Here is a 27562-nt window from a genome sequence, read left to right as displayed (position 1 = left end):
GATCGAGTTTCTCTGCGTTCTGGTTGATCGAGTTTCTCCGTTTGTAGTCATCAGTTTCCACTGATTGATTACGATATGATCATGCTATTGTTGTGCACCTTACTGCGAGCAAAATCGATCTGATATCTATTTATGTAATTGCAGGGAATGATCATTGACTAAGGATTTAAAATCAATTCTGGAGCAAATGTCGAGTTCTAATCTGAAGGTAGACGTGAATCAGAACGGGGATGTCAAGAACGCTGCTGATACATTGGACGATATCAATGACATTGATTTCTCCAAGTTGCTTGAGAAGCCGAGGCCGTTGAACATTGAAAGACTGAGATCACTTGATGAAAGGTCTCTTACGGAGCTATCTGGATCACCGCAGCTTAGAAACGCGGATAATGCTTCTCGGGCCCATGATCATGCTGATAGTTATGTGTTTTCACCGAGTGTGGGTAGGAGGTCTGGATTCAACACTCCTCGGTCAGTGCATGGATTTGAGTCTCATCCGATGGTGGGAGAGGCATGGGATGCTTTGAGGCGCTCTATGGTGTACTTCCGTGGTCAGCCTGTTGGTACCATTGCTGCTGTGGATAACTCCGAAGAGAAACTCAACTATGATCAGGTGAAGAATCTTAATATTTTTGCTTAAACCACACACATGGTAGCTGTCACGATTCTATTAAGTCCTGTGTTGGTTAATCTGTTGTCATAGGTGTTTGTGAGAGACTTTGTGCCAAGTGCTTTGGCATTCTTGATGAACGGAGAACCAGATATTGTCAGAAACTTTCTTTTGAAGACTCTTCGTCTTCAGTCGTGGGAGAAAAAGATTGATAGATTCCAGCTTGGTGAAGGAGTTATGCCTGCTAGCTTCAAAGTTTTCCATGATCCTGTTAGAAACCATGAAACCTTGATAGCTGATTTTGGTGAGAGCGCGATTGGAAGAGTAGCGCCAGTTGATTCTGGATTCTGGTGGATTATTCTGCTCAGAGCCTACACAAAATCTACCGGAGACTCTTCTCTTGCTGACATGCCTGAATGCCAGAAGGGTATACGGTTGATACTTAGCCTTTGTCTCTCTGAGGGATTTGATACCTTTCCCACTCTCTTATGTGCTGATGGTTGCTGTATGATTGATCGTAGGATGGTGAGCAACATTTTCTCTACTATTTATACTTTTTCTACAAGGAGACAGTTTGAGCTATAGCTGTTTCATCAATTTTTCCATTTGTCTAATCTTTTGTTTTCCGTGTTTTAGGGAGTCTATGGCTACCCTATAGAGATCCAAGCCCTTTTCTTTATGGCCTTAAGGTGTGCACTGCTCGTACTTAAACATGATGGAGAAGGTAAAGAAATGGTGGAACAGATAGTGAAGCGACTCCATGCATTGAGCTACCACATGAGGAGTTACTTTTGGCTAGACTTGAAGCAGCTTAATGACATTTACCGATACAAGACAGAGGAATACTCTCATACTGCTGTCAACAAGTTCAACGTAATCCCTGATTCTCTTCCAGAATGGATTTTCGACTTTATGCCATCTCACGGAGGGTTTTTTATTGGCAATGTGAGCCCCGCAAAAATGGATTTCCGTTGGTTTGCCTTGGGCAATTGTATAGCCATATTGTCTTCCATGGCTACTCCTGAACAGTCAACCGCAATTATGGATCTCATAGAATCTCGCTGGGAAGAGTTGGTTGGAGAAATGCCACTGAAAGTTTGCTACCCTGCAATAGAAAGCCATGAATGGAGAATAGTAACTGGTTGTGACCCCAAAAACACCCGATGGAGTTACCACAACGGAGGATCCTGGCCAGGTAAATTTTACTAAATCTCCTAGACGTTCATGTTCCTCTGGTTTTTTCCTACTAATATGCAAAAGCTAATCTGACCTTTATGTTCCCTGGCACAGTACTGCTATGGCTACTGACGGCTGCTTGTATCAAAACTGGTCGACCTCAAATAGCAAGACGAGCAATTGAAGTGGCTGAGGCTAGGCTTCACAAAGACAATTGGCCTGAATACTATGATGGAAAGCTGGGGAGATATGTGGGAAAGCAGTCACGTAAATGCCAGACCTGGTCAATCGCCGGATACTTAGTAGCCAAGATGATGCTGGAAGATCCGTCGCATGTCGGTATGGTTGCTCTTGAGGAAGACAAGCAAATGAAACCCGTAATGAGAAGATCCAACTCCTGGACTTGTTGAAGTTTGATAATCTTCGTGAAGGTAATAAGTAATCAAGAGATGAGATGAGCTAAGAAGAAACTTCATGATACCTCGTTTACTGTTGATAACAACTCATCGTTTTTCAAATTGCACATTTTACGTTTTGCTTTGTGAAATATACTTACTATGAAACATCTAAGCATCGTTAAAAAGAGTTATTCTCTTTAAGCTTCACATCTTATTACATGCATATATATCTCTGTTGCTCAAACATCAAGGTTTCGAGCAACGATGCCTTCAAAAGTAACACCAGGTCCAAAAGCCAGAATCAGACCCCACTCGTTTTCACCTTCATTCATGTTCCTTGCTTTCCTGCTCTCCTCCAACATATACTCCAACACATAAACGATAGAATTGCTACTTGCGTTGCCATAGTCCATGAGAGCTCTTCTGCTTGGACTCAGCTTGTCTGGCGAGAGGTTAAGCCGCTTTTCCATTCGGTTCAAGATGGCTGGTCCACCTGGATGAACCGCCCAGAACATCTGGTTATAGTCTTTAGGAGTCAGTCCCGCTTTTCCTATTGGCTTCTTGCAGAAATTCTCCACGTTGTCTTCTATTATCTGTGGAAGCTCTTTCGACAGCTTGAAGTTTATCCCTTCTTCCATTAGCCTCCCACACTTCATCTGCATATACCCTTTCCTTGAATCATTCATATCCCTTGTTCAGAGGTCTGGGAGACAGTTCCCAATGATAAAGCCAATCTGGACTCTGGTTACTGACCCATCATCAAGCTTGGCAGTTACTGCAGTTAGACCAAAAATTCCTCTCGAGGTTGGAATATTCCGATCCACAATATCAGTCATAAAAAAAAATCGTAGGAATCTTAAAGCTATCAAACCACAAATGCCACTGCTCCTCCCTGAAATGCGTAGATACACAGAAGAAGCACATAGATTGGAGAAAAGTTCTAGACTGTTTTCCTCCATGTCTTGTAACTTGTTGCATCACCATTTGCTGTAATGGATTCGTTTCGAGACATATCCATTGAATCACTAGTGGGCCCACACTCAGACTCAGACTCAAACCCAAACCCAAACCCAACAGTGAACAGACAAGTAAATATTCTTTTTTTCTTTGGTCTTTTCCTCCGTATAGTGAAAAAGAAAAAAAACGATAAGGAAAACGTTGACGACTTGACGGCCGTTAAAGCCACGTCAGCATATGGTCCACTAGCGAGTCGTTCGTTATTTCATAACCTCTCGCTATTCTCTCCTCTTATTATGTTTTCCTTTATCCTCTCATCATCTTCCCTTCTCTCTCACCTTCTCCTCCAATGGAGGTCATCTCCACCACTTCTTCGTCGAAATATCTCACCTTAACTTCCTACTCTCCGGTGATTCTTCCCGCCTCCAGTCTCCGCTCCATCCGCACCGACTTCCTCGGCTGCTGCCACACTCTCCGTCCTCATCATCATCATCATCTTCGAACTCGCGCCGGAAAACGGAAACATGGTCGTTCTTCTTCAACTCGATCGCCTCCTCCTCGTTTAGTCGTTAGAGCTTCTATTGACTCTGGTCTGATCCTCGTTGTTGTGGCTGTTACTGCTTTTTCCGCCATTGCTTTCGCTTATTGCCAGAGCTCTTTCAGAAAACGCAAACTTTCCGACAAGGCCAGTCAAATTCCCGACAAGGCTAGTCAACTTTCCGACAAGGTGAGTCAATTTTGGGTTTTCCTTTTTACCTGTTGATTTTTTTTTTTTTCCTGAGTAGAATTCTGACTGGCTAAACTTGTTCAGGTTGCAGCATCTCCTGAGACGCTTCATGGAGGAAACATCAGTAGTGCTACGACGATTCAGCGGGAAATCCAACATTTTGATGATGTTCATGAAGGAGCTCCTGTGGAAGTAAATGGTGGTTTTATGAAGAAGGTGGAAGAAAGTGCGACCAAATCTGAGGAAGAGGAGGCTCATCAAGTCCATGAAGCTGCTGTTTTGGCGGAGTATGATTCATTTGTGGCCAATGAAGCGGACATTGCAACTGAGGTTGCTGTTGCCAGTGTCAGGACTATTGCTAGTGAACATAGTTTTACAGATGAGCCCCTGTCATCTTCTATGAGTAATGGGACTGTTGATGCTGTGACATTGGGAGCACAAGCACCTGAGAAGCAAGTTGAAAACAGCGAAGAGCAAAGGGTTACGGATAATGGGTTTTCACAGGCAGTGGTGGGAGTTCATTCGGTTGCTTCTTCTCCACATGTGGTAGTTGATGATGACACACGTGTTCTCAAGAACAAGATTAATGGTTTGACCCAGAAGCCTGTTGAAGAATACAGCGTTTTCGCGGAGAGTAAGAGAGAAGAGATTCACACCTTCTACGGGTCTAATCATTCATCACCCACTTCTTCAAGGTTGACAAGTGTGAAAGCAGTCTCTCCTTCTGCAACTGATAGTTTATTGTTGGACCACAAGAACAATGGAATCGTTGATACCCAGTTCTCAGGACCAAGTTCTGGTCAGGCTACTGGTACGTTTGACAGTGTGGTACTTTTCATGTTTTCTTGAAGTGCCACACGCTTTAAAGTTACATTTGCTTTCAGGTTATGTTGAGAAAGAGAATCTTGTGGGACACGGTAACGGTGGTGTGTCCCTCAAAAGGAAAGACGTAAGAAGAGACTGGGAAGTTCCAGATGATGGGAAGCATGTGGTTCATCAAACTGATGAAAGCATGCCTGAGCTCCCTTCTCAGATACTCAATAGCAATGGGCGTTCTCCAAAAACTAATGATGCTTACTACCAGTTACTTAGAGATGGGAGGTATCCTCTTTTTCTTCTGCTATATATTCTTTCTTGGCAAGTTTTATCACCAAACAAAAGTTGCTTGATTGTTTGACTTTGATGGTGTAATATATCCATATATAATAGGCTAATCGAGTGTATAAACCTACTTGAAGATTTGGATCAAAGGGATTTATTGGACATGGACAAGGTATTATTGCTTGCTTTCCCCTGAAAAATATGGATGAGATCTTAGTATTACTTATCCTTGAACTGTGGAACTTTTTTTGTCAGTGATCTTATTTTTCTTGTATCCATATCAGATTTATCACGCAAGCTTCTTTAAGCTCTGCAAGAAGAAAAGGGCTGTTAAGGAAGCATTTCGCTTTACCAAGTTGATACCAAATCCAACATTAAGCACATTCAATATGTTAATGTCTGTATGTGCAAGCTCCCAGGACATAGAAGGTGATTTTAATATCCATATTGATCTTGTTTAACGTTCCTTCTTTTAAATGTTTAGTTGTTACTTACGTAGGAGCTCGTGGAGTTTTGCATCTGGTGCAAGAGAATGGGATGATGGCTGATTGCAAACTTTACACGACTTTAATATCAAGTTGTGCTAAAAGTGGGAAAGTTGATGCAATGTTTGAGGTATAATAATCCTCTTTTCCCTGTATGTTATATGAACGAGGATACGTATTAGGCCGTTTCTTTGGAATCTCTATTATATCATAAACTATATATCTCTGTGTGGTTATATTCTCAGGTGTTCCACCAGATGGCAAATTCTGGAGTAGAACCCAATCTTCACACGTTTGGTGCGCTTATTGATGGCTGTGCTAGAGCTGGACAAGTAGCCAAGGCATTTGGTGCTTATGGAATTTTAAGGTCTAAGGTAAGCCTGCCACAAGTTTTTTTTTTATTGCATCCTATCAGGTTTCTAGATTGTATCCTCTTTGCCTTGTGGCTAGCTACTAAATGTGTTTTTTAATCTTACTCATTATCTCCATTATGTTTTGTAATATCAAGGCTATTGTTACATTGATGACATGTTCGATGCAGTAGAATGTTAAGCCAGACCGGGTTGTATTCAATGCCCTCATCTCTGCATGTGGTCAGTCAGGAGCTGTTGACCGTGCTTTTGATGTGTTAGCTGAAATGAAGGCTGAGATGCACCCTATAGACCCTGATCATATCACGGTTGGTGCATTGATGAAAGCATGTTTCAATGCTGGTCAGGTGTGTGTCTTAATTTTGTTTTTCTTCCATTTTTTGTTTTGTTTTGTCATCTCTTTCTATTTGGTTAAGGATAAACTTTATTGCAGGTCGAAAAAGCTAAAGAAGTATACAAGATGATCCATCAATATGGAATAAAGGGTACTCCAGAAGTCTATACCATTGCTGTGAATAGCTGCAGCAAGTCTGGGGACTGGGATTTTGCATGTAGCATATACAATGACATGAAAGAGAAAGGTGTTATCCCCGACGAGGTATGTCTATTTTTCGAATTTTATGGCATGTTCGCAGTTGCAGATCTTGCTTAAATATATGCAATCTTGGGGTTGACCTTGTGCAGGTGTTTTTTAGTGCATTGATCGATGTTGCAGGACATTCAAAAATGTTAGACGAAGCTTTTGGTATTCTTCAGGATGCGAAATCTCAAGGCATACGTCTGGGAACCATAACATATAGCTCACTGATGGGAGCTTGTTGTAATGTATGTGCCCTTTTTATAGCTGTAGCAAGACCTTTTGTTGATGCCTTTTTCTTTTTAATTTTAGGCTAAAAATTGGAGGAAAGCACTGGAGCTCTATGAAAAGATCAAGTCAATCAAACTTAGACCAACTGTTTCAACAATGAATGCCCTTATAACTGCCTTGTGTAAGAAGACCTCATACATTTGCTATCTTACACTTTTATTCTTTTTAATAAATAAATATGGTATTACAACAATTGCAAATATATCATTACTGGTATGACACTCCTTAGATTATCAACAGGTGAAGGTGGTCAACTTCCCAAGGCTATGGAATATCTTGATGAGATAAATACTTTGGGGTTAACACCAAACACTATCACTTACTCTATGCTCATGCTGGCAAGTGAAAGGTAACTTCTTTCAATGTTGAATTATTTAAGCTTGCTTGGATCAGTATAATCAGTGCAGATTTGAGAGTTCCAGTATTCTCTGACTTTTCTGTGTGTAGAAAGGATGACTTTGAGGTAAGTTTCAAGCTTCTCTCTCGAGCAAAAGAAGATGGAATATCACCAAACTTCATCATGTGCAGATGCATAACAAGTAAGCTTTCGTGTTTTTGATTTTGTATGATGCAATCAGACATGAAAGCGTTTGTTTACGTTTCTTGTCTATTCTATAAAGGCCTTTGCAAGCGAAGGTTCGAGAAGGCTTGTGCTGCTGGTGAACCTGTTGTGTCTTTCAAATCAGGACGACCTCAGATTGAAAATAAATGGTCAGTATAGCTTAGCTTCCTTTTTTAAAAAATCTTAAGGCAGTCACTACTCTTCCCAGTTCAAGAAATCGTGACTGAGGTTTTAGTAAATTTGTTGGATTTGATTTTGATCTGATACTTGTGTTACTCTCTCTTTCAGGACATCAATGGCCTTAATGGTTTACCGTGAGACAATATCAGGTGGTACGGTTCCTACTACAGAAGTAGTTTCGCAAGTCTTGGGATGCTTGCAACTTCCACTCGATGCTGCTTTGAGGGATAGACTGGTTTCGAATTTAGGCAACATTTCTTCACAAAAGCAGCATAACATATTCCCACTAGTAGATGGATTTGGAGAGTATGATCCTCGAGCATTTTCACTGCTTGAGGTATTATGTTGATAGCTTCATTTAAGATATTAATTATAGAGATTCTACTTATAGGTCTACAGGGTTTATAACTTCTTTTCATGATTTTCAGGAGGCTACTTCTCTTGGAGTTCTTCCTTCTGTGTCCTTCAATAAAGTTCCATTGTTTTTTGACACGACAGAATTGCCCCAAAACGTGGCTGAGGTTTAAACCCTTTTTGTTTTAGTGGAATAAACTTTACAAGATTACCATCTGGTTCCTAAAAGATATTAATAGTTAGCTATGAAAAAAAATATGGCAGGTTTACCTCTTAACCATCTTTAAAGGTCTTAAGCATCGCCTTGCAGCTGGTAAGATAAATCTGTTTTCTAAACTTTTCTTGATATAACTTTAGGTTAATCTTCTTTATTTTATGTTTCAGGTGCGAAGATACCTCATATTAATTTGATAATTTCCATGGAAGAGAAGGAGATAACGACTCCTGATCAAGGAGAGAAGACAATTGACCTTGCAGGAAGGTAAACTCAGAGCATCCTATTTTTTAATACTTAAAAATTATGCAGAGATGATGTTTTACCATCTGAAGAACATCCCCTTGTGTTGACAGAGTTGGACAAGAGATTTCTGCGCTGTTGAGAAGGTTGGGGATACCTTATCATAGAAAGGATGATAGATTAAGAATCAATGGTGTTGCTTTAAAGAACTGGTTTCAACCAAAGCTTGATTCACCCTTCTCTACAAAGCCAGGGGACTTAAGATCATCACAAGTTCCATTGGGAAACCAAATCACTCGCCAGCAACGCAGCATTCGACTAGGGAACCTCTCACTTGAGTGAGAACTGAGAAGAGGCTTCTCTCATTTTGATCCTTACCTCCGAGAGTTTTTTTTTTTACACGCAACGAGATACTCAGTACAACATACATCACATTCCTCCAGAATCACAGCAGAAAGGTGGAACATTCATACTTTGCTTCATTACTCTTCTGCATGAGGATGCTGCATATCGACAGGAAGTTAATTGCATGGTAAAGCAGTTGGTATGTATATCTGTAAGTTTGTATTTATTCATATATAAATGGTAAATGATTCTTTTCAGGACTTGGGAAACTTGTCTATTTCACTTTTTAGAGATAACCAAATATGAGATTGATATATTTTCCATTTCAAAATTATTTAATACTCATATATAGAGTTAATATTCATATATCAGCTGTTGACAAAAAAAATATATTCGTATATCAGTTATTACAATTCTCCATGATTGAAAAATAATACATGGGAAGAAGATAATGAAGAGATGCATCATCAATCCCTAGAACAACTTTTCAAGATTTATATAGTCTATAGATACATTTCTCCTACGAGGCATAAACATTATTGTAACCGAGAAGAAATGAGATCAAGAAACATTTCTTCTCTGCAAGGAATGGTCAAGCCTCCCATTGGATGATTGAATCCAAACTCTTCCTCTGCTCGACTAAGAAACTCTCTGAAGGAAGGATGATTCAGAAACGATATTGGAACAACGAATCTCTTCTTCTCCTTCTCAATCTGTTCTCCTACGTACACTGCCACATGCCCTTTAGGGACATTATCCAATGATGATGATGATGTTCGGTTTTTGTTTCCCAGTGAGTGTAGCTTCATTATCTGTTTTGCTGCATTTGTGATCGCAATACGGCTCAACCCCATCTTAGTTATTTTTTGCTATAGGACCAAAGATGCTAAACGAAATATCTCAATGAAAGTTTTTTTTTTGGGTATTCTCCTCAATGCTTTGAGATGAAGAAAGGTGGTGATGATTGCTTCTATTTATAGTAATGAAAATTTTCAAATAACGTCTAATAGCATTTCAGTAATTTAAGGGCATTTATTGAGTCTTTTTCCATGCCAAGTTGTTTGACTTACTTCACTTTATCACATGCAATGCAACTAGTTTCATCAAGTCCTCCAGCAAAAATTTCCTTGTTCTTAAATATAAAAACTAAGTTGAAAATCAGAATATTTATTATTATATTATTTTCCCTGAATATTATATTGAACCTTATGAAAATTACTCTACTTCGCTTCAGCATAGAAGTGTGTGCTTTTTGAAAGATAATAACAAGTGGACAAGCACATGCAAATAAGAGAGCGAGCAACTTGTCACATTGGCTGAAATAACGATGAACATGAAGCAAAGTTTCAGGATAGGATATAAGCCAATTTGATATTTCAATTTGGTTAATCATTGGATTGGTTTTCGTCTGCTAGATGATAATCATTACGGCCCGCAAATATATTCAATTGATTGAAGCTGCAATTAACAAATCATTACATTAATATTTTTCTCATTTGCTGAGTCGCATCTAATCACCCAATTTTCAGTTTCTAATCATATGGATGCTTTTCGGAATCATTCTTGATTTTCTAGTTGGAGATTCCACATTTGTTATCTTTAGAAAACAACGTTAAACCAGAAATCAGTAATATTATATGACATTTGCGATTTAATCCGAGAACATATGGTTTAGTAGCATGTATATTCGAGTTGAATATCCGAACATGTATTAGCTAGTAAATATCTTCGTAGGAGATATTCGACTTCAGCTTTCTAACTCGGAATCCAGGTCTATGTGGTATGTTAAACAGATTGTCGGACTACTTAATAAAGACTGTATGTCAAATTTCTAGTGAACTTAAATGCAAACTATTTTAAAATTAAATAGTAGAAGTTTTTATTATATAATGTGAGAAGTTAATATTTGTGTTTGATTGATAGTTTTTTATAGATTGAGATTTTATCGATATCTGGCAATCATCCTACGTATATATATATAGCTTAATGTGCTATAGTGAAACTCCCTCAAGAACTTAGCATATGTATATGTTGATATATCACTCTGTCTCTATAACATGACTGTTATCTTGAATTGATCCGCGTCTTGTAGATTTTCAAGTTGTTATCAAGCGTTGTTGTGATCTTTTTGTTGAAATGTCATTCTCTTTAACTTACAAGTAATGATTGCCATTCTTATCTACCATGCACACCCAAACAAAAAAAAATATTTGCAAATCATATACTGCTAATTGAGATTCAATACAGTAGTTAATGCATCACAATCAGAAAAGGGAGCTTATGATGAAGACCTACCGTTGGTCCAGAAAATGGCCAGTTCAAAACTGTGTGCTATATATTGTTTTTAAAGCAAAATAAAAAGAAGGTTTGGATTCTTCTTTATTTATTCTCTTATAAATTTAAAGAAAAAGAATCTTGTTTTGTTTACACAACACTTGATTTTTTGTCACCTAAATATTAACTAATCTGATATTGACATTGTTATGGTCTAGTGCAAAATTTCTATTGCTACCCAATTATTTGATAACGAAGGTCTTTGGTTTACATTCGATAATTAATAGGCAAACGGTTTCAATCCTCCGCTCAAGTCTATTGGAGTCGCGTCTGGTTTCACTACTGTTTCACCACCAACGCATTTTAACTTTTTTTCCCTTCCACAGTTTGAGTTTGTTTTTAACTTTGTGGTGTGTTTCAGTTGTATGAATCTAATATATCTTTCTAAACTACTGTTTTTCTGACCTCATATGAGAGAGCACGACGTCCTTTCATTTATCATTAAAAAAAAAGATATGGCCATGCAAATAATGGGTCGAAATAAATGCTAATGACTTGTTTCTAACACCGTCATTGGTCAGGTTTAACTCCGATTTTACAAATGAACCTCTGCAACCATGTGATTCTTAATTTCACCTAGAAATCGTCAATCAGGGAAGGTACTTTGGATACTCCGAATCAAGCTAAGATTATCTTTGAAAACATAAAAATCTTTCTTGATCAATGTTTTGTGGAAGTACATAATAGTATAACCTGACTTGACTGGTTATACAACATATTCACAGGCTGATTCAACATGTTCCCTTTTGCAGAAATAAACAAAGGGAACAACAACAAAAATTCTATAAATGGAAAGAAAAAAAACGTTAAAAGATGTTTTAGGTTGAAACAATACAACCATAAGAATTCAAAAGACCCACGAATATTTCTTCTCTGCAAGGAATCGTTAATCCACCAATTGGATGGTTGAAGCCAAACTCTTCCTCTGCTCGACTAAGCAAACCCTGAAACGAAGGATGGTTCAAATACGAGATCGGAACCACGAATCTCTTCTTGTTCTCCATCTCTTCTCCGACGTAAACGGCAACATGTCCTTTTGGGACACGAGACTGCTGTTTTTGCGACTGTTTAGAGTTGATAACACGCGACAATCGAATAGCCATGTCTAAAAAAGCAATGAGATTTATAGAATTTCACAAGACAACTCTGTTTTATGAAAGTAGAGAAAGATTGATATTTTTTTGGTGGAGTTGTGTTTCAGTTAGTTGTTATTTATAGAGTTCCAAAAAGGTCAAAGAATCAAACTTCGAAGTTGAGCCTAATGACAAAACAGATTTTTGTGTATTATAAAAAAAATAGAGTTGCAGCGTTCACATGTGATCTGGTTAATAAAAAAACTAAAGTTTACCTAGAAAAGCATCAAGCTGATTCTGATTTAGTCTGGGTAACATTAGAATATAATCAGATAGGGACCCACCAAAGTTACAGAACTCACATGCTACTCTACTCTCTCTCACTTATTAAAATCTCTGGCCATCATATAAAACAGGTTTGGTCCTATTGGTTCTGATGAATAGACAACAGAAACAAGTGTCCTTATTAAATATTGATGACTATATGCATTTTTGACAAGTCTCTTGATGGCTCTTGAAAATGGTGGCTTTTGGTCTATATGTGTTGCCCCTATAGCCCCACTCGAGATGACCTATGTGTCTTAACGAAAAATTGTGTTTACAAAACTTATTCTCTATATTTATAGTTATTACTATTATTAAAATATGTAAGAGGACCCTTTTGTGTAATACTAAGCTTGTAGTCATGAAAATGAGAAAACATTGAACATGCATTGTTTCTTTAGTTCTTATGTAGAATCTAGAAGTTCAAGATAACATTTAGGTAGAAGTTGTATGTCTTAGAGAGTGATTTTATTTTATATATTATTAAGTATTATTTCTCTTAGAACACTTACCTTTTTTTTTTGTAAGTTCATTCGTCATCGCTGATTCTACAATAACATAAAGTTGGATGAATTTACCAGCATTTGTTATCTACATTATACCGCGGAGGAAGTTCGATTTTTTTCATAAGATAAAATCAATCGGTTGAAATATTCAGTAACCTGTTTGATCTAAAATAATTAATTAAATATTTAGTATAATCGCATGTATCTATCTATGTATGATTAGGGATTTAGGGTAGTTATAAGAAAAATCAGTTATTGTACGACGGTCACGTTGTCATCTATCTTATTAAACAGAAACATTCTATTGGACCTAACATTTATTTTGTAAGTTTTTAAATTAAATACACCTTATACTTTATAGTTAAACATACATTAAATCATTTTATGTTCTGTTCTTTATACTACTATCCATATTTCCAAACAATATACTTATTTTCTTTATACTACTATCAATGTTTCCAAACAATATATTATTTCTTTATACTACTATCAATGTTTCCAAACAATATATTTTTATACTACTATCAATTTTTCAAATAATACAATAATTAATCTTTAGTTATTTTATATCTATCATTTTTCTTTAAATTTTGTAGAAACTTCATAATTTTAAAGTTCACTATCATAAATTGCAAAATAGTGAACTTTAAAATTTCGATTATAAGATTACAAATTATGAAGCTATTACAAATTTAAAATCCAATTAGATTACATATCGGTCATCCACCAGTTTAATCGGTTAGTCTCGGATTTTAGTGATTTTTTAATATGAATATTTTAAAAACATAAAATGAATTGTCAGATCTCCGGATTAACCGGTATAATCACAATCGGGTTGAACTTAAAAATACTGATTTAAATGCAAAAATATTTTAAATACACACTCTTTAAAATTTACCAAAATATTTGTTAAATTATTAGTGAAATTTTTTCATCGTAAAATATTCCGCGCTTCAAAAGCGCGGGTCAAAATCTAGTTTGTATTATTATTAATTATCACAATTATCTCTTCCTAATAACAGAGAGTAACATGTGCTTGACAATCTATATATGCAATAATTTCTATCAAATAAAGTTGCGCAGTACTTTTTCAATATTTTTCATAAATATATTTTATTTGTTAGTCGTAGAGAATATGTCTCTTTTGGTTTGTTAACAATTAATTACATACTATTATAACCCATTTTGTTTATTCAGAGTGCATGTGATCCACCATTCCTTTAAATACATAATGCAAGTCATATAACTGGTTATTTAAATAAAAATTTGCAATTACGTAAAATTTCCTATCTTAATAATACTGTTTTCTAAATATAGTATTATCGTAGGAAGTACTATAACATTTGGCAATTAAGTTTGTTTCTAATATAATAAGCATTAATCAAACAAAGATGGTCAGAAAAATCTCTTTCGCCAAAGAGCTTTAAAGATCATGATCCTTCACAAACTTATACTTAAAAAAAAAAAAATCCAATCAGCCTCTAAGTCTTGAGCTTTTAGAGGTTTGTGATATGAATCATTGCAAGATTATTAAGATCTTATTTCGAAACACAAGTTTGGACAATCCATATACACACAACTAAACTTCATATAATTCTCTGAGAGAACAACAACAAAAAGATTCATCAAAACCCTACTAAGACTATTTAATTAATCAATGCGTTTCTCAATGCAGCTGATGAGAAGTAATGAGATGAAGAAACGCTTCTTCTCGACAAGGAATCGTCAAACCGCCCATTGGATGATCAAATCCAAACTCTTCCTCTGCTCGATTAAGAAGCTCTCTGAACAAAGGATGGTTCAAGTATGATATCGGAACCACAAATCTCGTCCTCTCCATTCTTTCCCCAACGTAAACCGCTATGTGACCTTTAGGAACAAGCCCTGAAGCTGTTGTTGATGATGGTGATCCGTTCTTGTTCCTGATAGATTGTGATTTGAAGATTTGCTTTGCATTTGGAAGCATGGACCGCACTAAACCCATCTTCTTCTTTGTTTTTAAATGAAACGTTATCAATTTTGTGGATGTGAAGAATATTTGAAGCAAGTGACTTGATAGACAAGGAGGAGAAGACATTTCTATTTATAGTAGTTAACTTAAAGCATGCAGCTTCCAGATAAGAAATGACATGAATGTTAAAATAACAGCAAGATGAGATATCTCTCACTTTAAGAAAAAACCCAAAGGTATGGGCTGTTGGGCCCTCCCATCATCCATCTGTCTCACATGGCTTAGCTCATCTCTATGCAAAGTCACCAATCACCATATATATATATATATGTAAAATGTGACTGCACATAATGTACGTTTTTATATGATCGCCAATATAAAGGTTGTGTATGTCTATTTAATTAAAGCCTCGAAGTGGTGGATAGTCAAGTGTGCCCTGAGTCATAATAAGTGGGTTCAGTACTCCAGTTCTTGAACCACTTGTACCAATGGTCGACCTTATCCACTTTTCCTTTGCTCTCAAACTAGGGGCCGTACTGCTGGGACGAACTATGAGCTAGTATAGAGATGGTTATATATCATTACTTATATATTATATTAAAATAAAAATCTTATTTGATTATATATAAATATTTAATACAGCTCTGTAAACAGTTAGATGAATTTGTTTGCCATTGGATAAGGTCTGACTATCTTTGCATGTGATTTTGATGATGATGATAATTGTGACTGTTGCTACGTCTGAGTTTGAATATACAACATACTACTGTTTAATGATCGGAATATATCGAAAACAAAATCCTCACAGAACTATAGCTATTCGCTACCTGTGGCCTACTATCTTCTTCTTCTTTTTTTGAGAATGGCCTACTATCTTCTTGTTTTTTTATTTTACATTATTTGATTGTGTTAGATAGTGGTGGTGGACATATATATATATATGTTCTTCGCATTTGCAATAGTTGCTTTATGTGTATGGCTTAGTGATTGGTATCCTTTTTATGTTGAAAGAGAAGAGTTACGTTGCCTATAGAAACTGAAAACAAAAAAGTTCGTGAAACAAATAAAAATACTTGGCTTGCGCATCATCGCGTGTGTGATTAGAAAGAAGCTTTGCATGTGTTCTTCTAAAATTTTGAATCGGTTTTATGTTTCATTTATTTTCATAGATTTTTAGCATTATGCCAAGTTCCATCATTGACCAAGCATCCAGGACGTACGGGGTTTTCAGATATAAGAGGTGGACCACGTTTGCTTGCCAATAGATTTTCGTGGCTCCTAAGTCCAGTGTCAAAATCTACGGATGATTATTGAGGACAATCTATAAGTTATAGTGACTATTGATGCCACCTAACGATTGTTTTGTTTGGATCTTCCTGTCACAACCGTAGCTTTACTATTAAACACATGATAATTATAGTGGTGTATAATTATTATGATATCAATAAATAAAATACAAGATCCACAGTGGTATATAATATAGACTAGTGGAAATTTACTACTAGTAACCATGGATATACCACGATACAAATTGTAATTGAGGCATTTCTATTATCCTAAACATAATATATAGGGATGAATTAAATTTCGAAACCAATATATGATGTCATCCATACATTAATGGTATATATCGGTAATTGAACTAACACATGCAAAAGGAACATGGAATTGTTGATGAAATCTCGGATCAGAAAATGAAACTGAACGACCACTCATTGTTAACTGACACCGCTGAAAGATTCCACCGAAATTATATAATATACAAAATTCTAAATTCAAAACACTAAATCTAAACTTTCTCAAAAAACTATATAATATACAAAATAGTGAAATGCAGAAGAATTTAAGAAATTAATGTATCAAACCGTGGGCATCTACGAGTATCATTACCAATCTTCACCAAACCGGATGAAATATTTGTCTCAAGCTCCTAAATATTTTTAAAACATTATATATAAATAGATTTTTAAATTTGTAAAAACAATTTAAACTCTCAACTTATTGAAATCTTTCTAAATCGTGTATATCCTCCAAAATATTAGGATGAGTCGTGATTAATACATGACAGCTATAATATTATTACGAAAAACATGTAAATATTCAAAAAAATATAACAGAGATAGATAGGTCTACTAAAAATAGATATAGACAGACCTAGGAAATATAGATAAATATATATAGATAGATCCATTAAAAAAAATTAATTGGTAGATCAAAAAATAGATGAACAACAAAAGAGAATTGGGTATGTTAATTTTTAACAGGATATCTAAGTTTTTTTATAATTTAGTTCTTAAAATAGAGGAAAGAGATATCATAATATATATTTTTAGATACTTCTAAATCCACTATTATTTATTTCAGTTAATTATCATACATATATATATATATATATCATTTTTAATATTTATAACATTCAAAATTGGCTGGGGAAATTATATTTGTGTCTTACCAATATTACAAATGTATAGTTCGATTAAGTTATTTTTATATTAAAAACAATATAAAATATAAATTTCTAATAAAATGACCTTTTAGCAGTATTACATAAAGAAAATATTAGGACCTCGAGTTAACTATTTCACTACTAGGTTTACGGCCGGGTACCTTTAAAATAAAAAAATATGACGTTATCTATTTATATATAACGTCAAACTGTGTGCATGTATCTGACTACTGTAATTTATTAGGAACATTTTTTTGTTTGCTAAAATTATTAGGCACATTTTACGTTACGAAATTCTTTCTTAAATTAATTACTGTGGCGACAAAAGAAATGAACCACACCCATAAAAATTGCTTCTATAAAAACAAGCTAAGATATCTAATCTATATACATAAAGGAAAAGTAAGCAAATCGACATAGAAAAGAAACTTAAGTTAATTTTCTGAGCAATTGAATACTTTACAAGTGGAACAGTTATAAGAACTCTCAAGATCTTCTTAGATCCAAAACTGAAAGAGTCTACTTAGTATCTCAATCTCGAGTTATTCTCTACACTGCCTTGGGTACATTCAAAGAAAAAGAAAAAGAAAAAGAAAACACAATTTATTTGTATGAATAATCTTAATGAATCTTGGGATGATCAGTGAGCTCCCTTATCATGAACCGTTTAGAATAGAGGCTAGAGCAGTAAAGTAATCTTCAGTGCAAGGGATTGTTAGACCTCCCATGGGATGATCGAACCCAAACTCTTCTTCCGCGAGGTTCAGCAAACTTTGGAACAATGGATGGTTTAAATATGATATAGGTATCACAAATCTCTTCCTTTGGTAAGTCTCACCCACGTAGACGGCCACATGACCCTTTGGGACATTATTGGTACCCGACATCGCCAGGACGCTCGCAATTCTCGCTGATAAGCTTCTTTGAAGCTTTTGCTTAGCGTGAGACAGTCCAATCAACTGAATACCCATCTTTGAGGATCAATGCAAGTAACGGAAAAGGGAGTTTTTGAAAGAAAATAAATTTTAAGAGATAAATATTTGACTATCTTGGGATTTTATAGGAAGGGATTAGGTTAGTTTGTAAGCAAGATTCTCAAAGTGTGTAAAGTATATATAGGGAAACTAAAAGAGTTCGTGACCGCAATTCACTCGAGAGTAATAGTTTGGGGAACATATCAGGTGGAGCTATTGGATGAAGTTCACATGCTTATGCCTTGTCTTTTTTAGAACCAATATTTTTTTCCTTTTTAGTGATGAAACATGTTTATAAGACCCTACCATTCCCGATCGAAGATGAATTATAACAACCTACTGTCTCTTATATGAATATAATCAAAATATGAATGGACAAACATTTTACAATCAACTTATATGAGATTATTACTTTTGATAAAGACATTCCGTCGGAAATTGAATGTATACAATGCTTTGCTAGATAATAATTAAATCTGACTAAAATGCATTCAAATTAGGACCGGATTATAAGTCACTCGAGAGTAATAGTTTGAGGAACATATCAGGTGGAGCTAGTGGATGAAGTTCACATGCTTATGCCTTGTGTTTCTAGAACCCACTTTGTATTTTCTTTCTTTTTGGTGAAATGTTTCTAAGACCCTACCATTCCCGCAGATGAATTATAACAACCTACCATCTCTTATATGAATAGAACCAAAACAAGAAAGGAGAAACATGTTTCAATCAACTTGTATGAAATTATTTTTCTGATAAAGACATTCCATAGATGTATAAAAGGTGCGTTCGGAAATTGGATATATACAATGCTTTGCTAGATAATAATAAAGCCTGAGTGATTTGACATACCATATTAAGCAAACTGTTTCAGATTAGGACCTTTTTTGGTTTTGTGGGGCGAGGTATACAATCGATCATAGTCCCGTACTTTCAAAGGCCACACAGCCCACATGCAAGAAGTAGAGAATAAATCATGCATGAATTCCAATTAATTATCCCATGCATCGTTTCTCTATACAAGGTTAAATTAATCCACAACACATAGGAAAGGATAGGAACTAATAGGCTACTTGTCTACAGAAATTTTGGAACTTTTAGATTTTGAGGATATAAATGTTTCTTATTTAAATTAGTAAAAAATAATAATAAAAAATTGTTAACAATATAAGTGATATATCCAGACGTTAAAAAAAAACAATATAAGTGATATTTATGTGGATCATATGCTAATTCGGCCCAATCCGGGCCTAATTGAGCCTAATTGAGGGTATTTTAGTCTAGTTTAAAATATTTTCTCACTAACTAATTAAGAAATGGTTTTTCAGTTCAAAATTATAACTCCTGAAGAACTGAAAGAAAAAGAATAAAAAACATTTAAAATCCATATGAAGAAAAACACATTTCTTTAAACTTTATACAATTTCAATATTGATATTCAACTCGATATTTTTCAGCAGTGCAAAAAGTTAAATTATTTGGGAACAAAAGCATCTGCATATGTTGCAACCACTGTAGATAATGGCTGCATATACAGAGATAAACTGAACGTACCCATAAAAAGCAATAACGAAAAAGCTAAATGAACCAAATCGAAAACTCTTTTGAGACAAGTGCAACTAATGTCCCCGTGCCCGTTTGACTGTATTTGACATAATGTAGGTCAAAAGGGCGAATAAAATTATTGCGATTCTAAGCTTTATAATTGGGTGGATTTGAATATGTTAGTGGTTGGCAGCTATTACATACAGCACGAGGGCTTCATCATCAACTCACTGACTCTTTACGTTTGACCTAAAAAGGCTAAACGTTATTGGAAAATCTTGTGACGGTCCATTCGTGGATATCCATGTTTCTGCGCTCAATTCATTTTCGTTGCTCACCTATATGTATATTCTTTTGGATAATGGCTTTTCATGTGAAATAGTTAGAGAGCATGTGGTGTGACCCACCAAATTATAGAGGGAGCGTTTGATACATGACAACTTTTCAGATATGAATCAACAGATATGATCGACTTCGTTATTGTGTAAGAAGAGAATACTGACTTTCGAGAAACTGTAATTTGTATTTCCATTTTCGAGAAGAGTAGAATATGTCAAACATATATGCCTATATGGGTTCTACGAACTTCCAGGGTCTAACCAAACCAAAAAAAATCTCTATTCGAACATACAAGAGGATAAATAAATAAATTTGAATGAATGTATTTAACTTTGGGCTGAACATATAACTCATTGGCCCAAGAGTTTATCATATTGTACAAAAGTATCTAAGAAACCTTGGGTTTTTTTTGTCATTGTTCTAAATGTTTTTTTTGTCAACAATGGTTATTTACACACCGAGGCTCGAAGATTAGCTGAGTTTTATTTTCCAGAAATTATTTAAGACTCACTTAAGATGTTTGTATTTCTCCGTTTAGCATTAACGTAGGGAGCTCAAAAAATCATTATGAACTCATACCACACGGCACGCAGATGAAAATAGATGCAACGTAACAATAGATGCCATTACTAGAAACGTGGCAAACTTATGTTTGATACCATATCACCATCTCACCATCTGCAACTCATCCGAACTGATCGGTTATATTATAAAATCCATTCGGTTCATTAAAGAGGAATCGAAGACCCAAAACCTCCTCAATAACTGTAGTAATTATGTTTATATTTTTCCTAAACAATTGTGTTTTATATAAAACCACATCATCCACGTCCTAGACAACACATCTAGCTTTACTGCTTCCTTTCGTCTACTCTTCCCTCGAATCTCCCGACACAGAGACATGGCAAGGACTCGATCTTTTACTCGACGACGCTACTTTGACAAACCAAGTCTCGTCAAAGGCATCGATCTCCCAAATCTCAGCCTTGTTCCGCATCGCTGCTTCTGTTTTCACCGAGATCCCGTCTCTGAAGACGATCAGAGACGCTTCTCTGGGCCCAGGCCCGGTGTTGAGCACATACTCAAGATACATTTGAATGGGGCCTAAAATTTTTCAAATTTGATGGCCTAATATTTTCACAGTTTTTATACTTTGTTAACATAAGAAATATAAAATGGATTCTAATCAAACATGTAACATAACAAAATACATGCAACATAATAAAATATTTGATGGTTTTCTGTACTTTAATAAAAAGAAATAGAAAATAATTTTTAGAGCTAATAAAATTTTATTAGTATTAAGGATATTGTAAAGTTTAATTTTTAGCTATCATTTAGGGTCTATATATTTTTAGTTTCGCATTGGACCCGCAATATCTCAGAACCGGCACTGTCTGGGCCTCAAGGAGTTGCGTTTCCACCATGCTCCGATCTTTGGGCTTGTGTGTGGCCTTCTCGGGATGGATTCAGAGACTTCTCAGAGGGCCTACCTGTTTGTTACACTGAGAGATGTTGTCTCGGCTGCGACGAGGTTGAATTTAGTGGGATCTATGGGCAGTCCCGGCCCTGAAAAAACAAAGGCTGGAAGCCAAAAATAAAAAGGCCACTAGGTGGTACCTTTAGGGGAGTTCCTTGCAAGTTAGACCATTTAAGCTACTGACATATTTTAGATATAGGCCGAAAAATATGTTACTTATAAACAGGCCGGAATTGGATGCTTCTAATGTAAGCTCAAGGATTTGGAGCCTGACGTATTGGTATAATGACACACAGAGAGAGTGTTGCTGCTGTGTTACACATGGACGATATTGTGTAACACATCGACGTGGACATAAGGAATTAAGATGTGATGACTTGGAAAGTTTTCATTGACTGATCTTGGTTGGACGTGATTAACACTCTCTCTGTGTCATTACACCAGTACGTCAGGCTCCAAATCTTTGAGCTTACATCTAATGCTTATGCTCAGGGCCGCTACTGCTGATGTTAGGAGTTTTGAGACTCCTAAGTCAAATGATAGTAAAATGGAAGTAATATGTCGAACCAGTTCTGAGGGATTTCAAGCACTAAGAATGCAAGCACTTACTTAATCTAAATGCAACCAATAATTTAAAATGATTTCAGAAACAATAACTAACTATGATGACAAGATAGAACTAAAGCGCAGTAAACGAGTGACTTTCTTAAATATGATAAAAGAGAACTCATGGGCATGGGAATATGATTTCGGGTGATCAAGTATCAAACAAAGATGACAAATGATGAATCAAACAAATGACCTTAAGCCTAAACATGATCCTAAGCAAGCTCTATATCTAGATGAATGCTCATTTGCTAACACATCTCAAACATCAAATCTCTTTGGCTGAATGATATGAAAGCAATCAATAAGAACATGTTTATTAGCTATCCTAACACTCTTAACAACAAATATCTTTGGCAAGATGCATTAAGAGCCTAGCAGAGTTGTCTCGGACATTTCAACAAACACCTTTTGGGTGGGAAATGTCTAGAGATCAACTTTCGAATGATCAGATCGAAAAAGGCTGTAAGAACACTCTACTAGCAAGGCTTGAGATTGATCTACACTAAAAACATCTTTGATCTAACCTAATCACCCTAGTCTCCCTAACTCATGAATTCAAAAGAGAACTACTCACTAATCTTCATGTTGAACCTTAAACCCATACTGGATTTCAGATTAAACATGTAGATGAACACAAGAAATCAATAAGAAATCAATAACAAGAGAACAATGAATCCAAAAGATGAACTTTCCAAGAGTATTTTGTGGTTTTCTCTTCAACAAAAGATAATCCGCCCCAAAAGTGGCTACAATCAGTCTTAAACTTAGGTTTTTCAGAGTGCCAAAACGACATAAGTAATTGCAAATAGGTCCTTGAATTAAAAAGAAATCGCAAATAAGAAACACGCAGCGACCTCCGCAGGTCGCTCCAGCACGTCGCTCTGGCCTTGGGAGCGACATCGGATGGTCGCTGCGAGGGGTCGCTCCGGAGCATTTTCTTCGTCTTCGAGCCGTGTAAAGCCGAGCGACTTGGAGTGGTCGCTCTAGCTTTGGTCGTCAAGGTCGCTCCAGCTGGAGCGAGGTCTCACAGCGACCTCTGCAGGTCGCTCCAGGCTCTTCTCGACCAATCATCCTCCTTTTCACATCTTTTGAGCTCCAAATGCATCCCAATGTCTCCAAAAGCTCCATAAGATGCTCCAATACCTGATAAGGACTCATGTATGCAAAATGCAACCTAAACATGGCTAGAATCTAAACTACATGATGAAAATGCATGAAAAGGAATGGGTGAAACAATGCAATTATGCAAGACATCAACTGCCTATGGGTGCTTCGGTGATGCAGCATCGTATCGCCGTTGTGGCTGAAACGGTTTTAAATAAATGGAAGGATCGGGATGCGAGTGAAGTGTGTCAGACGTCTCCATTGCTAGATGTTGTGCAAGGTTGCCACGGTTACTTGTTTTCTAGATTGTTTTGCTCTTGATGAAAACACACATTGATGTGATTTTATGTTATTTTAGTTGTATAAGCATGAGGATGATCAAATTGTATGATAGTTCTGAGATAAGATGAGATGTGTTTTAAAACATTTGCTACAGTGTGGCAGCGTTCTTGGGGATTGAGTATTTATCTATGAGAGAAGTGCAGGTTATGGAAACAAGCATGTAGAATTGGTTCACAATTATTGTTTTTCCGACAACTCTGATTTTATGTTCCACATTCCTATATTGTCTAGTGATATGTATATTACAGTCCAAGATATTTTAGCATAAAGACAAGTGGTTACAAAATAAACTAAAAGGAAAATGATATATGGATGTATTACAAGCTGAGATTTGTAATACAAACGACTAACCATTGTTTCGTTATAACAATGAGTTGTTTGGAGAACTAAAATAGACAAATCACAGTTGAATTTTACAAAACTAATCAGACATATATATTTTAAGGAAAAATAATAAACTGATTAAGACAACAATTAAAAATAGTTATTATTAGTTCTACTATATAAATCACCTACATTAACCTAACATTACTCAACAAATTATCTTGTTTACGATTTAGAAAGAAGAAATTGCAGTGTCTGCATTTGTGATAATTAAAGACATTCGTCATGTGGGTTCAGAAAAAATCAAGCGTTTTCATGATCATAGTTATGATTATGGTAGTGTTTTCGGCGCAAATTTCTCATTCCCACGGTGCAATATGTCAAAAACATTGCATTTCGAATCAGTGCATGAACATGATGAAAAATCCTGATTTAACCACCTGCAAAAAAGTTTGTGACGAGTTTTGCAGTAAACAAGGAACACTTCACCCACAGTATACTCTTCCAGGAGGTGACGGCGGTATTATATACAAAGGTTATTGCTTTTGGAGACCTGCCGATTGCGCTACCTGATTCAAACTATTAATTACACATTTTCTTATTTTAATTTGTTTTGCTTTTATATATAAAATGATAATACTATGATCGATGTTTAATATAATGTTTCTATTTCTTATATTATGTATTTACTTATTATTTATTTTTCTTTATATTTTATATTTATTTTTATTTATCTTTTTTCATTTTTAATAGTAATGCCATGTGATATCATTCGGAGAATAATTTTCGCTGATGTGATCGCTATCTGGAGCTTCGAATAGTTTTTTTTATTAGAATAGATTAATATATTTTTTAAAAAAATACGAGTAATATGTACAATTCTCTCTTTGTTTTTTTTTTTTTTTAACAGTGATGTTCTGCAACCCGTAGACCCGTAGACACTTCCGTAGTTTTCCGCAACCCATAGGCCCGTAGTCACTTCCGTAGCTTTCCGCAATCCTTAGGCCCGTAGTCACCCTTGGCCCGAAACCAGCCGTTACTAATACCCATTACCCAAGGACCCAGCACCAACGCCGCGCTTAAATTTAAACTTGGGGAGGACGTAAAGCATTTCGTGGCCACAAGGGGTATTCGAACCTGGGTCCTTATCGGCGTTTGAACTGCCTCAAGACCACTAGCCCACCACCTTGTGGTTAACTATCTCTCTTTGTTTTTGGGTAACTATCTCTACAAATATTATTAGTTGCACATATATATAAGCATGTGAATACATTTTTTTTTTGGTAACAAACATGTGAATACATTACCGATATGTTTTTCACATAATACCTATATGTTTGTATCTACTCGATTAATATTTGTCCTCAGTTCATTGTTAAATTTCAGTTTTTTTTAGAAAACCTTGTTAATGCGACCCGGACAACATCACATCACACAACTGAAGAAGCAACGTTAACGACATATTTTTGACTTACGCCTTAATTCAGAGTACAAAGATTAGCTGGATATATAAACACTGACGCATATGATATGGATCGGCTGGGTCCTGAATTAGCTGTTCTAGTACACTTCAGTTCAATCCAATAAAGGCCTTTGTTATATCTTTGATGCAGCGGTAAATATTGTCCAGGTTAGTTTTGATGCAGCGGTAAACATGTGTGATATAAGGTTTTCTCGTAGCTACGTCTTGAATTTATATTGAAAAAGTTTTGAAGGCATCAATTTCGCACAACATGTATTTATGACAAAAAAGTTGTCAAGTAAGAAATAAATGAGCCAATTAAGGAGTAACATGGGTTTAACGTGCTTCCGCTGGCCATCGAACAACACCGCCAACGAAGAAAGACAACATTCACTGGTCATTAAAGAAAGAGCTAAATAACTACTAATTTGTAAGGAAAAACACAATGGGCCATATTTCAACTGATCACCGTATTCCCACGAGCCATCCTGTATATCTGTGACACGTAACATGCAAAGCAAACGTTCAATAAAATGCATGAGTACGTACCTGTACGTCTCGTTACTTTTTTCCACTAACATGTTTCATCCATCTTTGCATATCTTTTTTCTTATTTACATATCGATTTTTGTTGTGGACTAGACCTTATGCGGCTGAACAACATAAACCCTTATAAGCCCAAAGTCTCCAACTTTCGTATAACTATAAGCTGTAGAGTCCGGATTTTCCTTAATCAGCTATAATTGTACCGGTATAACCGCCTAGCACAGATTCTGCCATTGCCTTTATATCAAGTTATCAACCACACGAAACTTAAATACAGAATGCAATGTTGATAGATTGTATATCAACAACATTTCGTCCACCGTCTAAAAGACTAACTGAAACTAAAAGCGTAGCCTTGCCTTTAATACTTTGTTCTATATACAGGTGGCTCCTAAACGAATGGGTCGTAACTCCCAAGACACTGCATGTGGGATTGTTCAAGACAAAACCATGTTTTGGTTTAACTATAATAATAGTAAATTTTAGAAAAGGACTATCCAACTTTCGAAGTTTTGTGACTAAACCAATCCCGTCGATTATGGAAAATATATTCTGTGGTCTTTTTACTTTCACTTGAATGCGGTAGAGGTTTGTAAAAATGATGTTTTAGTTGAAATTCAACATCTCGTCTTGTAACCAAAGAAGCTAAGTTTTGAAGACTAACATAGCTCACTGACGACTTGTTGAGTCCGACCCGAAAAGATTGTGTTTGAGGCACAGATTTTTTACGGTACTATATATGTTATTATCAACAGCTTGCGTTTTTGGGAGGGTGGGGGGTAATATGAGAAAACAGATTGAACGAAAGCGTATACAGAGCAGCCCACAACGCTACTGCGTCAGAGCATTACACGTACGCACGCATCATTTTAGATAAGATTTAAGTTTCATATTCTTTTTTTTTTTGGTCTAAATGTTAAGTTTAAGTTTCATATTCTTCTTTCCGATATATAACTATGCATAGGAAGAATATTGTTACCAAAAGAAAAGAATATTCTAACGAGCTAAATAATTTTACTTGAGATTTAGAACGCGTTTCCAAGTTCGATTACGTACTGTCCGAAATCCGAATTAGTTCTTTACTTCTTTCTAGATGAGATCAATGCATAGGAAGAATATTGTTACCAAAAGAAAAGAATATTCTAACGAGCTAAATAATTTTACTTGAGATTTAGAACGCGTTTCCAAGTTCGATTACGTACTGTCCGAAATCCGAATTAGTTCTTTACTTCTTTCTAGATGAGATCAATTAATACAAACTGAACATAGTTTTTTTTCCAGTCAAAGATAATATATATCGGGAAACGAGACTGAAAAGTGTCCTGCATATCTTAGAATAATAGTCTGCAAGATTATCTTTTACTTAGAACATCTCCAACCATATGCTATATTTGACTCTATACTCTATAATAGAGTAAAATCTACTCCAACCCATCTCTATTTCTTCCTCTAAAATAGAGATTTGCTATTTTCACCTCTATATTTAGGGGAAAAAATAGCATTCTCTATAATAGAGACATATTTTTTTATTTGCAAAATAGTCCTTTAAATTTTTGTAATTATAATTAAAATACATATTTATAGATAAATATAATTCTTTTTACATACAATAACA

At 35.7% G+C, this 27562-nt stretch overlaps 7 protein-coding genes across 7 annotated transcripts in view; 2 read left to right on the top strand and 5 right to left on the bottom strand.

Annotated features, from left to right (window-relative positions):
* Positions 1–2385, top strand: part of LOC108817173 (probable alkaline/neutral invertase B) — a 3052-nt gene extending 667 nt beyond the window's left edge. The window contains exons 2-5 of the mRNA XM_018589795.2: positions 145–613; positions 704–1135; positions 1247–1805; positions 1901–2385. Of these exons, the coding sequence (XP_018445297.1) occupies positions 188–613; positions 704–1135; positions 1247–1805; positions 1901–2196 (1713 nt within the window). The 5' untranslated portion in view covers positions 145–187 and the 3' untranslated portion in view covers positions 2197–2385. The remainder of the gene's footprint in view (positions 1–144; positions 614–703; positions 1136–1246; positions 1806–1900) is intronic.
* LOC130508393 (type III polyketide synthase B-like) lies at positions 2296–3264 on the bottom strand. Its single transcript, XM_057003881.1, has 2 exons — positions 3056–3264; positions 2296–2959 (listed from the first exon to the last, which is right to left on the bottom strand). The coding sequence occupies exon 2, from the start codon at positions 2868–2870 to the stop codon at positions 2424–2426; it is 447 nt and encodes a 148-aa protein (XP_056859861.1). The 5' UTR covers positions 2871–2959; positions 3056–3264; the 3' UTR covers positions 2296–2423.
* Positions 3265–3438: 174 nt separating this feature from the next.
* On the top strand, positions 3439–8914 carry LOC130508392 (pentatricopeptide repeat-containing protein MRL1, chloroplastic-like). Its single transcript, XM_057003880.1, has 19 exons — positions 3439–3868; positions 3953–4679; positions 4753–4969; positions 5078–5141; positions 5254–5398; positions 5469–5584; positions 5700–5828; positions 5999–6172; positions 6259–6423; positions 6510–6650; positions 6715–6814; positions 6934–7042; positions 7141–7232; positions 7314–7404; positions 7544–7772; positions 7864–7956; positions 8054–8102; positions 8174–8270; positions 8360–8914. Exons 1-19 carry the CDS (start codon positions 3491–3493, stop codon positions 8586–8588), a joined length of 3345 nt encoding a protein of 1114 aa, XP_056859860.1. The 5' UTR covers positions 3439–3490; the 3' UTR covers positions 8589–8914.
* A 52-nt stretch (positions 8915–8966) lies between these two features.
* Positions 8967–9531, bottom strand: LOC130508394 (auxin-responsive protein SAUR21-like). Its single transcript, XM_057003882.1, has one exon. The coding sequence runs from the start codon at positions 9443–9445 to the stop codon at positions 9128–9130; it is 318 nt and encodes a 105-aa protein (XP_056859862.1). The 5' UTR covers positions 9446–9531; the 3' UTR covers positions 8967–9127.
* A 2034-nt stretch (positions 9532–11565) lies between these two features.
* Positions 11566–12212, bottom strand: LOC130508395 (auxin-induced protein 15A-like). Its single transcript, XM_057003884.1, has one exon. The coding sequence runs from the start codon at positions 12026–12028 to the stop codon at positions 11744–11746; it is 285 nt and encodes a 94-aa protein (XP_056859864.1). The 5' UTR covers positions 12029–12212; the 3' UTR covers positions 11566–11743.
* A 2132-nt stretch (positions 12213–14344) lies between these two features.
* On the bottom strand, positions 14345–14955 carry LOC108841104 (auxin-responsive protein SAUR20). Its single transcript, XM_018613887.2, has one exon. It carries the CDS (start codon positions 14903–14905, stop codon positions 14495–14497), a length of 411 nt encoding a protein of 136 aa, XP_018469389.1. The 5' UTR covers positions 14906–14955; the 3' UTR covers positions 14345–14494.
* Positions 14956–17511: 2556 nt separating this feature from the next.
* On the bottom strand, positions 17512–18318 carry LOC130508391 (auxin-induced protein 15A-like). Its single transcript, XM_057003879.1, has one exon. It carries the CDS (start codon positions 18194–18196, stop codon positions 17882–17884), a length of 315 nt encoding a protein of 104 aa, XP_056859859.1. The 5' UTR covers positions 18197–18318; the 3' UTR covers positions 17512–17881.
* Positions 18319–27562: the final 9244 nt, after the last annotated feature.

This window comes from Raphanus sativus, chromosome 2, assembly GCF_000801105.2.
Source record: "Raphanus sativus cultivar WK10039 chromosome 2, ASM80110v3, whole genome shotgun sequence".
NCBI lineage: Eukaryota > Viridiplantae > Streptophyta > Magnoliopsida > Brassicales > Brassicaceae > Raphanus > Raphanus sativus.
The sequence above is the reverse complement of the archived record's forward strand: the minus strand, read 5'-3'. Positions and strand labels throughout refer to the sequence as shown.

Excerpts from the sequence above, each read along its gene's own strand:
- LOC130508393 (XM_057003881.1), bottom strand. The coding sequence starts at position 2,870 with ATGAATGATTCAAGGAAAGGGTATATGCAGATGAAGTGTGGGAGGCTA.
- LOC130508392 (XM_057003880.1), top strand. The coding sequence starts at position 3,491 with ATGGAGGTCATCTCCACCACTTCTTCGTCGAAATATCTCACCTTAACT. Across the intron at positions 7,405-7,543 it reads CCTCAGATTGAAAATAAATG|GACATCAATGGCCTTAATGG; the intron begins GTCAGTATAGCT and ends TCTCTCTTTCAG. Across the intron at positions 7,773-7,863 it reads GAGCATTTTCACTGCTTGAG|GAGGCTACTTCTCTTGGAGT; the intron begins GTATTATGTTGA and ends CATGATTTTCAG.
- LOC130508394 (XM_057003882.1), bottom strand. The coding sequence starts at position 9,445 with ATGGGGTTGAGCCGTATTGCGATCACAAATGCAGCAAAACAGATAATG.
- LOC130508395 (XM_057003884.1), bottom strand. The coding sequence starts at position 12,028 with ATGGCTATTCGATTGTCGCGTGTTATCAACTCTAAACAGTCGCAAAAA.
- LOC108841104 (XM_018613887.2), bottom strand. The coding sequence starts at position 14,905 with ATGTCTTCTCCTCCTTGTCTATCAAGTCACTTGCTTCAAATATTCTTC.
- LOC130508391 (XM_057003879.1), bottom strand. The coding sequence starts at position 18,196 with ATGGGTATTCAGTTGATTGGACTGTCTCACGCTAAGCAAAAGCTTCAA.